We start from the raw sequence: 13,125 nt of genomic DNA, 5'->3' as shown, positions 1-13,125 counted from the left end.
GTATTATTTATGTTTCCATTAGAATGTGAGCTCCTTGAGGGCAGGTTTTATTTTTTTTTTTGCATCTGTTTTGTTTACTGCTATATTCATAATACTGAAGCCATACCTGGCACATAGGAGGTATTCAGTAAATACTTGTTACGTGAATAAATGCATCATTATTATCAGTAAATATAGTTTTAAAAAATTGTATTGTGGTAACGTAATCCTAGTAACTGTGTAAGCCTCAAAACAGTAGTGTTTGTTTCTGTGAAAATTTCATAAATAAGATTTTTGACTAAAATGGACTTTCCAATTAGTTTTATTACAAGTTCTACACAAATATGTTCTTTTGTTGTATCTTACCATGACACCTGCCATTTTTATTTTTCTTTCTCTAGCTATTTTGTTTGAATGTGTGCATACAGTCTATTCTATTTATCCTAAATCGGAATTACTTGAGAAGGCTGCCAAGTGCATTGGAAAATTTGTCCTGTCACCTAAAATAAATCTAAAATATTTAGGTAAGCTGATTGGTTCTTTTGACAGAAATTACAGAGATAGCTTTTGAAATTTGCTATGTGTTTGTTTCATTTCACTTTGTATAATATGTCTTTGTTTTTAGGACTGAAGGCTCTTACTTATGTTATCCAACAGGATCCTACTCTGGCTCTTCAACACCAGATGACAATAATTGAATGTTTAGATCATCCTGATCCCATTATTAAAAGAGAGGTAAACTGGTATTTTGAATTGTATGTGTGAAGTGTTAAAATTTTAAACATTTTGTTGGCATTCTGTAGAGAGATTAAAGTAGTGGGCAGTGTGTATGTGTGCTTGTGTGTATATTTTGACTTTTGAGTGTATTTAATTCTTTGTTTGTTTGTTTTTTTATTTTGAGACAGAGTCTCCCTCCATCACCCAGGCTGGAGTGCAGTGGCGCGATCTCAGCTCACTGCAGCCTCTGCCTGCTGGGTTCAAGTGATTCACCCTTCTTAGCCTCCTGAGTAGCTGGGATTATAGGTGTGCACCACCAGGCATGGCTAATTTTTGTGGTTTTTAGCAGAGATGGGGTTTCACCATGTTGGCCAGGCTGATGTTGAACTCCTGACCTTACGTGATTTGTCTGCCTCGGCCTCCCAAAGTGCTGAGATTACAAGTTTGAGCCACTGCATCCGGCTTATTTAATTCTTTTTACTAAAGTTTAAGTAACCTTTCTAAAAAGTACTGTGTCAGTGTCCACAGGAATGTCTTTAAATTATGAGTTGGAGGAATTAGGTCCAGTCATCTGTGTGGGTTCATTAATATCATTTTGGTTTGAGCATCGAACCAATAGGAGACTGAATTCTGGTCCTAGGTCTTCCTATTAGTACAATTTAAGGTGTGCTGCTGTTATTGTACAATTTAAGATGCAGTTTATGTTAATTGATGATTTATCATTATTCTCTTTTATATCTATAAAATTAGTTAATTCCCTGCCAAATAGATAGAAATGTTGAAATAATTAATGAAGATATTCATAAAATGATTTTAACTTCTTAGAAGGAAAGAAGTTAAATATTGTTATATATGTCAATATATATTATATGTAACTTATCTATAATACATATATATAATTATATATATGACTTATACTTCTTTCTAATTTTTTTTGTAAATTTTCTTCTACTTGGGTGTCTATATAAATATTTCTTTTAATTCTTATGGAAGAAATAATTGAGCATCTTCATTTAAAATGGCATATGGGACCTAGTTAAGAGTAAAAAATTTTCTATTTCTAAAAACAGTAAATCTTTAAAAAAAAATTTTATTTCTAAAAAATATTTAAAAGAATATTTAATTTTTTAAAAGAATGTTTAATTTTCAAAATATTTAAAAGAATAATTTTTAAGAGAATATTTTTAAAATTTTGGATTTAGGAGGTACGTATGTAGGTTTATTACATGAATATGCGTAATGCTGGGATTTGGGCTTCTATTGAACCTGTCACCCAAATGGTGAACATAGTACTGAGTAGGTAGTTTTTCAACCCATTCCTTTCCCTTCCTGCTATCCCTGCCTGCTTTTGGAGTCCCGAGGATCTATTCTTTTATCGTTATGTTCATGTATATGTCCATTGTTCAGTTCCCACTTACAAGTGAGAACAAGCGATATTTGATTTTCTGTTTTTGCATTAATTCACTTAGGATAATGGCTTCCAGCTGCATCCATGTTGCTGCAAAGGACATGATTACATTCTTAAAAAAAGAGAATCTACTAAACATCTAAATATCTTAAAAGCAATGAGTTAAGAATAGGAGAGTTTAAGAACACTTGCATTAAACAACTCTAATTTTTGAAGATTACAAATTTTACGTTTTAAAAGGTATTTTTGAAACACACTTTTTTTAAAAGTTTGCCTTCACATATATATTTATTTCATATTTTTAGTAGTCTGAAAATTGTTGCATGCCTTGGATCTGGACAGTTTGCAGATGTACTAATTTCTGTGTAGACATCCTAGAGAAATAAGAAGGCTCCAAGAGACAGTAACAAATAATCATATGACCCTTCTACTTTAACAGATACAGAGATGCATTTCCTTTGTATAGTTGAGTACTAAGTTGAACAAAGTTGACTTAGGTACAGTTTTTTTCTTATTGCTATATGGTAGTCCCCACTTATTTATGGAAATATGTTCTAATACCTCCAGTGGATGCCTGAAACCACAGATACTATTGAACCATATATATATTTATATTTTTTCAGTCTGATAAACAAGGTGGCTACTTAGTGACTAATGGGCAGGCAGCATATACACTGTGGATACAAACGGATGATTCATGTCCCAGATGGAGTAGGTTGGTGTAAGGTTTTATCATGCTACCCAGAAAGGCATGCAATTTAAAACTTATGAATTATTGATTTCTGGAATTTTTCATTTAATATTTTGTACTGTGGTTGACTATGGGTAACTGAAGCCATGGGAAGCAAAACCACAGATAGAGGGTTTGTAATATTATTGTATTTAATAATTATACTTTAACTTAAAAATGAGAGTCAAAGGGAAAATAGGTGACTTATAAAATTATGAAAGTTGACCTATTTGGTCTTACCTGCAGTGAGAAAAGTGATTTGAATTCTTTGGGGAGATACTGAGTATCTTTGGTGCCCAAAGAAGGTGCTAAAACACTGTTTCCTCAATGCTGTTGTCACTTCTAATCTCTGTCAAATGATATGGCAAGAACTTTGGTCCTCGGGTGTTTGGTGAGCTGTTGCTTGGGATAGGATTCCCTTTTACCAGCTTTTATTACCTCTCTAATATAGAGGAAGAGAGAAGATGAGAAGTAGCTACAAAATCTGAATAGAAAGGACCTCTGGCAGTATAGTTTGTAACACTGTACCCCATTCAGTTCTGGAAATGCCATATTTCACAGTCTGAGAACAGGAAATAAATTTGATGTATATTATCTAAAACTATATAACATAATTTGGAGTCCACAGGGAGCATGTCTGAAGCAGCTCCATAGGTTGAAAACTGTTGATGGGGTGGCCTACATGTTTTTAGATTTAAGTGGCGTTTACGCATTAACTAAAGCAGTTTTTTTTTTTTTCTTCCCCAAAGAAAAGCTTTCAAAATATGTTATCCTTTGTACTTGAAGTCCTGGCTTTAAGGATTGAAAAATTAGAAAGAACCCTAAATATATTGAGGAAGTTTGACAAATATGTGGAGATTGTGTTGCAGCCAATATTGCTGATCCTAGAACACCAATAAATGATGCTTTCTTAGTATTGCCTTTGGACTCATTGATTTCTGAGAGTTATATTTTTGAAACCTTAATCTAGAGCTGTGGAAAGCCATGCAAGTAGGAGTTTACTGTGATATTGGTCTTCATCTTACTTGAAGCAGTGAGAGGTATTTTCCTTATACCTCATAGAAAGTAGCTATAGCAGCTGGGCACTGTGGCTCACACCTGTAATCCCAGCACTTTGGGAGGCCGAGGTGGACAGATAACCTGCATTCAGGAGTTTGAGACCAGCCTGTTTAACATGGTGAAACCCCATCTCTACTAAAAATACAAAAATTAGCCAGGCTTGGTGGCAAGCTGAGATCGTGCCACTGTACACCAGTCTGGGCTACAGAGTGAGACTCCATCTCAGAAAAAAAAAAAAAAAAAAAAAAAAAAAGAAAGAAAGTAGGTACAAGCCATGCACAGTGGCTCATGCCTGTAATCACAATACTTTGGGAGACCAAGGTGGGAGCTTGTTCAAGACCAGCCTGGACAACATGATGGAACCCCATCTCTACAAAGTACCAAAAAATTAGCTGGGTGTGGTGGCACATGCCTGTAGTCCCATCTACTTGGAAGGCTGAGGTGGGAGGATTGCTTGAGCCCAGGAGGCAGAGGTTGCATTGAACTGAGATTATGCCAGTGCACTCCAGCCTGGGTGACAGAGCAAGACCCTGTCTCAAAAAAAAAAAAAAAAAGATAGCTATAAAACAGTTCTTCCTTGGTGACAGATTTTGAACGTAGGCTTTGCTGGCTTTGAAGTCTTTGAGCCACCAACCTTTGTCCATCCAAACAGAAGCTGTTTGCCTATTACCTAACCCACTCAAATGCTATTTTCTGTTGTTTGGGAAATAGTCTGCTGTCTTCTGTAGTGTGGGAAATAGTTTCCAAGACTAGATTTATACACACATATATAATACTTGCACATATATTTATACACTCAAAGCTGTCAGTAATATATATTTAAGAGCTGTTATGTTTTTAGAAAATACGTATGTATTGTATTTTAACTTTTTAGTCTTTAAGTGTTCTGTCATGTAGAGATGTCAGATTGTGATTATCTCAGTAGAAAGCTTATAGACGTTGGAATTGATCATAATTCATTGTTTGACAATAGCTTTACCTTTCTTAAGCTTTTCATTAAAATTTGCATTTCTTACCTTTTAAGTGACTACCAGTCAACTGTATGATCAGTCTGTATTTTACTGTACTTATTGATGTTATGCATAGTTTTACAACATTGTTTTTAATTTCTCTTCTTTAAATAGACTCTGGAACTTCTTTACAGAATTACTAATGCACAGAATGTAACAGTTATTGTCCAGAAAATGCTTGAATATTTACATCAGAGCAAAGAAGAGTATGTCATCGTCAATTTGGTTGGCAAAATAGCAGAGCTGGCTGAGAAATATCCTTTATTTGGACCATGAGCCTTAAAATAGTTACACAGTGACTTCAAGATGATTGGTGTAGATATGGTGACTTGCAAGTTGAGTTCAGAGACTCAGCAATAATTTTATTCCTGATTTTCAAGTGTCTCTTGTTAGAAAAAGGAATTTGTGTAGACTTCTTAGGTGATGGCTTTTTCCCCTGGTTTCTGTTATTCATATAGTCAGTATTTTGGGCAGGAAGAGAGAAACTTTATCCTCTTTATTCCTCTTTAAGTCCTGCTTTGTTTCTACTTCTACCTTGATTTCTGAGTAAAAGTTCTTGCTTTTGGAGGAAAGTGGAGGGTGTGTGGGAGTGGTCAGAATGCTAAAACTTATACTTTATTGTTTTATACTGGAAATTGTCACAATTAAATAGTTGGGAACTCCATTAACATGTTACTCTTCTTCATAGTTGTTTCTTAAAAGTCAGAAGAATTTTACAGGTCATAAGGATATTCATTCTTTTAGACATGTTATTGTATAATTCTAAAAAATAGTGAGTGGATACTGTTAAATTATATTGGAAATTGCTTAAGTATAGTTTTGTCTTAATCAGTGCTGTAATTCTGGCCAGCAGAATGATAGAACTTTAAAACTGATGGGGAACAGATTAGAAAAGAGGCTAAACATCTTGTTCAAGTAGACATGCCACAATATTTAGCTTCTCTTAAGTGTATATAATTTTCTGTTATTTGTATCTAGTTATCTGGTTTGTTTCTTATAGTTATTTCACATTTATTTATTGGATGACTGTTTTGTGCAAGTGTGGTGCTAACGTGGCAGAAACTCAGTTTATTAAGTTTATTAAATAAGCTTTTACTAAGCACTTTACATAAAACTGGGGTATAGAAAAATTTATGGCAGAGATTAAAGATAAAAGTGCCGTACTAGGACGAATTGGGGTTATTTTTTAAAAGGTTGCTACAGAAGGGTAATTGTTAATAAGTAGCGTTTGGAAGTGCACTTGTTCTTAACACTGTGGACACATATGCTCCTGATAATGCATGGTTTATTCAGACAATGAATGCTGTGTTTTCAGTAGGAGGAGATGTAATGCATCCTGATATTCCTAATAACTTTCTGAGACTACTAGCAGAAGGTTGGTAGACTATTACATTCTCTAAAGTAAACATTTTAAAGTTAAATGTTTTTATTACAGAGTAGGGAAGTTAGTGGAAATTAAAATGGTGTATCGATTTCTTTGTAGGTTTTGATGATGAAACAGAAGACCAGCAGTTAAGACTCTATGCAGTTCAGTCTTATCTCACTTTATTAGATGTGGAAAATGTGTTCTATCCACAGAGATTTCTTCAAGTTATGAGTTGGGTGAGCAAAGTACATTAAATCCTAAGCTTTCATAACATTTTTTCTACAAACCAAATGTTAACATATTTCCTTCAGAAACTATTTACTGGGCTGAGCGCGGTGGCTCACGCCTATAATCCTAGCACTTTGGGAGGCCAAGGCGGGTGGACCACAATGCAGGAGTTCAAGCCAGACTGGCCAACATGGTGAAACCCCCAGCTCTACTAAAAAAAAAAAAATACAAAAATTAGCTGGAAATGGTGGCTTGTGCCCATAATCCTAGCTACTTGGGAGGCTGAGATAGAAGAATTGCTTGAACCAGGACCCAGGAGGTGGAGGTTGCAGTGAGCCAAGATCAGGCCACTGCACTCCAGCCTGGGCTACAGAGCGAGACTCCATCTCAAAAAAAAAAAAAAGAAAAAAAAGAAACTATTCACTTCTACTCAGCTAACTCCTTCAACTGTCAGTTTTTCAAATGGCCTCCATCTGTCACTTAACTATTTACTTCTTAGTTTTTTCTCTCTGCCATCTCACTTGTCTAGTCTTTTAAATATGGGTATTTACTTAATTTCTGTTTGTGTTTACAATGTTTTTGTTGTGTTTTTTATGTGAGTCCATGTTTGAATATTTGAATACTCATTTATCTGTAATATATTAGTTTTATTTTTTAAAAATTATGCAGTAAATTATTTTAAAGAGAAAGGGGTTCATCTTTAAGAAGCATTTTCAAGGTACCAGGCACAGTGCTGAATGCTTATATTATTAACTTTTGTTTTTCTTTTTCTTCTTTCTTTTATTTTTTAAGTCTAGGGTACATTTGCGGGATGTGCAGGTTTGTTACCTAGGTAAACATGTGCCATGGTGGTTTGCTGCACCTGTCAACATATCACCTAGGTATTAAGCCTGGCATGTGTTAGCTCTTTTTCATAAAGCTCTCCACCCCCACCACCCTCCTTGACAGGCCTTGGTATATGTTGTTCCCCTCCCTGTGCCCTGTGTTCTCATCGTTCAGCTCCCACTTATGAGAACATGTGGTGTTTGGTTTTCTGTTCCTGTGTTAGTTTGCTGAGGATAATGGCTTACAGCTTCATCCATGTCCCTACAAAGGACATGATCTTGATCCTTTTTATGCCTGTGTAGTATTCCATGGTATATGTATACTACATTTTCCTTATCCAGTATGTCATTGATAGGCTTGTTTTCTTATGCTGCATAGCAATGTTACCACAAACTTAGTGGCTTAAGACAATATAAATTCATTATCTCATGGTTTCTGTGGGTCAGGAGTCTAGGCATGGCTTAGCTGGGTTCTCTGCTTAGGGACTCACAGGGTTGCAATCAAAGTGTTGGCTGGGGCTGTTGTCTCACCTGAAGCTTGACTGGTAGAGAATCCGCTTTCAAGCTCCTGTGTGGTTTTTGGCCAGATTCATTTTCCTGTGGCTGAGTTTTTGTGACTGAGGGTTTCACTTTCATACTGATAACTGTAGGCTGTCCTTAGCTGCTAGAACTGCCTTCAGTTTCTTGCCATGACTCCCACAGGGCTGCCTGCTTCATCAAAAGCCAGTAGTGGAGATCAGTTCTTTTACAAGACAAAGGTCACGATTTTATGTAATATAATCACATGTAATTGCGTACACCCCATCACCTTTATGTATTCTTTCTTGTGCATATAGGCGAGTGTTTCTTTAGGGGAGATTTAGAGAAGTGATATGGTATGCATATTTTAATATTTTATAGTATTACCAAATGTTAGCATGTTAGCTTAAATTTTATCCAGATTTTTTTGCATAAAATTTTTTCTTTTCTCGTTTGCAGAGAAGTTAAAAGACTAAGATAATAAATATGCTTTTAATTTAGCTTTTTCAGTTGATTTTTTTCTTTTTTTTTGAGACAGAGTCTTGCTCTGTCGCCCAGGCTGGAGTGCAGTGGTGCAATCTTAGCTCACTCTAACCTCTGCTTCCTGGATTTAAGCGATTCTCCTGTCTTGGTCTTCCGAGCAGCTGGGATTACAGGCGTGTGCCACCACACCTGGTCAATTTTTGTATTTTTATTAGAGATTGGGTTTCACCATGTTTGCCAGGCTGGTCTTGAACTCTTGACCTCAGGTGATCCACCTGCCTCAGCCTCCCAAAGTGCTGGGATTACAGGTATGAGCAGCCACACCCGGCCCAGTTAAATATTTTTAACTACATTTGTTTTATTATGTCTGCATCTGTAGGTATATCTAGGTCTACCTATATACAGTTTGTTTTGCTGAGCCATTTAGAATTGAATTGCATATACTGTGACACACTTCACCCCTAAAACCTCAACATGAATCTTCTGTGAATGACATAACTATTAAACTGCGATCACACCTAAGAAGTGTAAATAGTAATTTGTTAATGTCACCTAATATACTATCCATACTCTGATTTATCAAGTTATACCAAAAAATGTCTCTTAGGGCTATTATTCTCCTCCTCTCAGTCCCAGGTCCAGTTGAGGCTCACAAATTGCCTTTACTTATGTCTCTGTAGCCTCTTTTATAATGAACCCCACTTTATTTGGGTTTTTAGGACATAGATTTTTTTTGTTTGTTTTGGATGGCTGCTGTTAACTTATAGAAGGTCCTACATTCTAGATATCTGATTATTTTTGTTCAGGTTGAACAGTTTTAGTGAGAATACTACATAGGCAATGTTGTGTATTTCCTACTACGTCATATCAGGTTGTATATAAAGTCAGTTGGTTCACTTATTGGTGATTGTAAGTTTATAAGTTTGGGTTAAGATGGTAGCCTGGTGAGGTGGCTCATGCGTGTCATCCCATCATTATGGTGGGGCGGGAAGATTGCTTGAAGTCAGAGTTTGAGATCAACTTGGGCAACAAAGTGAGACCTAGTCTCAACCAAAGGGATTAAAAAAAAAAGATGGTGACCTCTAGATCTTTGCATTATAAGGATATCTTTCCTTTCTGTAATTTATAACTAATTTGTGAGGTGATTCTATGAGGCTTTCTTTACTCATGGCTTTAGTGTTGATCCTTCCTGAATTTATTGGTTTTTGTGGCCATTGGTTTTTTTTTTTTTTTTTTTGTTCATGAATGTGGCATGTCACTCCACTTAATTTAGGTTGTCTTTTGTTTCTTTCTACAGCATACAGGTCATGTACAGTTGATCCCCCCGCCCCCCATCTGTAGTTTTGCTTTCTTCAGTTTTAGTTACCTGTGGCCAGTCATGGTCTGAAAATATTAAATGAAAAATTCCAGAAATCAACAATTCCTAAGTTTAAAATTATGTGTCATCCTGAGTAGCATGATGAAATCTTGAGCCATCCTGGTTCATCCTGCTCTGCGCCACCTGGGACCTGAACCATTCCTTTGTCCAGTGTATCCATGCTATATATACTACCTGCCTGTTAGTCACTTAGTAGATGTCTAGGTTTTCAGATCAACTGTAGCCTTACTGCAGTGTTTATATTCTAATAACCTTTACTTAATCATGGCCCCACAGCACAAGAGTTATGATGCTGGCAATTTGGATATGCCAAAGAAAAACTATAAAAATGCTTCCTTTAAGTGAAAAGGTGAAAGTTCTTGACTTAATGAGGGAAGAAAAAAATCATATGCTGAGGTTATAAAGTTCTAAAGTAAGAAGAGAAATTGTCTCTGAGGAATTGTGAAGAAGGAAAAAAAATCATGTTAGTTTTGCTGTCATACCTGACACTACAAAAGTTATGGTCACAGTGTATGATGAATTCTTGGAAAAGGCATTAAATTTATGAGTAGTGGAAGATGTGAACAGAAGTGTGTTCCAATTGATGGCATTGAGTTCAGTACTATTTTCGGATTAGGGCATCTACAGGGAATCCTGAAACCAATCCCCTTTAGATGCAGAGGGCCAACTGTATATACAAATACAATAGTTTTGTATTTTTAACTTGTATCCTACAGTCTTGCTGAACTAACTTAATAGTTCGTGGAGTGTTCTTGAATTTTATCTAGTGTCATGAGAGCTGTTGGTCTGTAGTTGTCATTTTTGTGGTATTTCAGTTTTGGTATCAAGGTAATACTTGTTTCGTAGAATGACTTGGGAATGTTCCCTCCTATTTTCTGAAAGAGTTTGTATAAAATTGCTGTTAATGCTGCTTTAAAAATTTGGTAGAATTTTCCAGTGAAACCATCTGGATTTGTAGATTTTTGGGGGAGTTATTAAATTACAAGTTCAATTTTCTTGAAAAAAAGTTTCTTAACTGAATTTTCATTCAATAGTTCAGTGTTTTTTGTTTTGTTTTTTTAATTTTCCTTGGGACTTACCCTTGAATCATGGATTATTCAGAAGAGTATTGTTTAGTTTCTGAGTGTTTAGAAAATTTCCTGTTATCTTTCTGTTGATTTCTAGTTTGATTTCATTGTGATTAGAGAAAATACTGTGTATGATTTCAGTTCTTTCAAATTTGAGGTTTGTTTTACAGTTCAGGGTGCAGTATATCTTGGTATAAGTTCTGTGGTTGCTTCAAAAGTATCTGTTTTGCTTTTTCTGGGTGGTGTGTTCCATAAATTCTGTTGTATTGGTGTTGCTGAGTTCTATATCCTTGCTGATTCTTCGTCTAGTCCTATTAACTGTTGAGAGAAGGGTATTAAGATCTTCAGTTCTATGGCCTACATTGACACTATGAGTGGGTGGCTTGCTGAATAGTGGGGAAAATCCTGACTTCACCTGGCTTCCACTGACACACTCCCATCAGAGAAAGGCAGGGGCACTGCATTTCTCCTTGGTGGAGTTAAAGTACAGGCTCCCTGCCCAGTCTCCATTGACACTGTGGGAGAGTAGGCCTCTCTACAGCTCAGTGGTGATGAAAGTCCTGACATCCCCCTCAGGCTTCTCAGTTGCCTGGTAGGGAGTTTGGGGAACCTCTTATAGCCTGGTGAGGGTGGAAGTCTTGATTCTCCACTCTGCCTTTGCTAGTATGGGTGGGGCTGCAGATTTTTCTGTGTGGTGCTTGGCTGGAATAAGAGGGTTATTGTCTGAAAGTTTTCTGTCCTTTTGGCTTATTGACTAGAGGGCAGGCTCATCTTGGGGCTTTTTGTCTGTACCCATTGGCATTTCCAGGTTTCTGGCTCTCCACATCCAGTCTGGGGTAAATAAGACAACAGATAGTCTGCTGTATGTTTTATATATAATATCAAGGGTTTTTAGATGTGCTTAGTAGGAAGAATAGGTATAAAAACGTCTTCTCCATCTTCCCAGATGCAGACGTCCATTACCACTGATTTTTGAACTGGGATTCATCTTACCTGCTCTTCTGGAGCTACCTTCCATCTTTTATAAAACCACCCTAAAAATTATACTGTTTAAGGATTGAACTCATTAGTCCTATTTCTTTTTCCTTCCTTCCTTCTTACTAGCTCTACATTTTCCCTTGCCTATCACTCAGCCTCCCTCTTTTCTTTTTTTGCTGGTACCAACATTATACCAAAGACATTAAATTATTCCATAAACACCACTTAGGAAAGTGTACTAATCTGTTCTCGTGCTGCTATGAAGAAATATCCAAGATTGGGTAATTTATAAAGCAGAAATTTAATTGACTCACAGTTCCATATGGATGGGTAGGCCTTAGGAAACTTAGAATCATGGCAGAAGGCACCTCTTCACAGGGCAGTGGGAGAGAGAATGAAGCCAAGTGAAGGGGGAAGCCCCTCATAAACCATCAGATCTTGTGAGAACTCACTATCAAGAACAGCACAGGGGAAACTGCCCCCATGATTCGGTTATTTCCACCTGGTCATGCCCTTGACATGTGGGGATTATTACAGTTCAAGGTGAGATTAGGGTTGGGGACACAGAGCCAAACATAAACCATCAGATCTTGTGAGAACTCACTATCAAGAACAGCACAGGGGAAACTGCTCCCATGATTCGGTTATTTCCACCTGGTCATGCCCTTGACATGTGGGGATTATTACAGTTCAAGGTGAGATTAGGGTTGGGGACACAGAGCCAAACTATATCAGAAAGATTTCACACTTCCTGAATTATCAGTTTATTAATGATTCTGAAACAGGAGATTTCCCTTGACCCTTTTGTGGGCCTTGAGACAGGGTGCTTCACTTACTCATCCTGTAGCTCTCAACTCCTTGAGGAAAGAAAAGCATGCAGGTGAGCGGGTGCCAGAGTGAGTGCTTTTGGGCTCTGGCTGCAGCAAAACTGTGTGGCCCCATGGCAGCATCTAGTAGGGAATACTCATGACTCCCAACAATCCAGTGAGCATGTTACAGTGCCCTTTTAGCTCTTCCCTCAGAGATGGCTTAAGTGTTAACATCTCAGTGGGCCCTTTTTTATCTGCACTCACTCCTGAGCTCTTGTCTTCTTCAGGAAAAATGAGGTTGCATGAATGAGTTGAAGGATGGTAAACGTGGGGGATTTTATTGCCGGTGAAAGTGTCTCTCAGCAGGAAGGGGAGCTGACAAGGGGACCAGGGCGGGGAAGGTAAATTTCTCTGGAAGTCCAGCTGTCTGTAGCTGGATTCTTTGAAGTTAATGCTGTCAAGCTGTTCTTCTGAAGTCAAGTTACTTCTCTATGACATCCAGCCGCTTCTTCCTCTATGCTGGCTGAGTTTGGGATCTTCATAGGTACAGGATGGGGCAGGGCAGGGCCA

The 13,125-nt window shown here is 37.1% G+C and overlaps 1 protein-coding gene across 2 annotated transcripts in view; it reads left to right on the top strand.

Annotated features, from left to right (window-relative positions):
- AP4E1 (adaptor related protein complex 4 subunit epsilon 1) overlaps window positions 1-13,125 on the top strand; it is an 89,662-nt gene that overhangs the window by 32,893 nt on the left and 43,644 nt on the right. For both annotated transcript variants that reach the window (XM_074393604.1, XM_074393605.1), the window contains 5 exons: window positions 381-503; window positions 605-714; window positions 5,018-5,146; window positions 6,155-6,278; window positions 6,387-6,505. In XM_074393604.1, the coding sequence (XP_074249705.1) occupies window positions 381-503; window positions 605-714; window positions 5,018-5,146; window positions 6,155-6,278; window positions 6,387-6,505 (605 nt within the window). The remainder of the gene's footprint in view (window positions 1-380; window positions 504-604; window positions 715-5,017; window positions 5,147-6,154; window positions 6,279-6,386; window positions 6,506-13,125) is intronic.

Source organism: Saimiri boliviensis, chromosome 2 (genome assembly GCF_048565385.1).
Source record: "Saimiri boliviensis isolate mSaiBol1 chromosome 2, mSaiBol1.pri, whole genome shotgun sequence".
Lineage (NCBI taxonomy): Eukaryota > Metazoa > Chordata > Mammalia > Primates > Cebidae > Saimiri > Saimiri boliviensis.
This window is presented reverse-complemented; position numbering and strand designations above follow the sequence as displayed.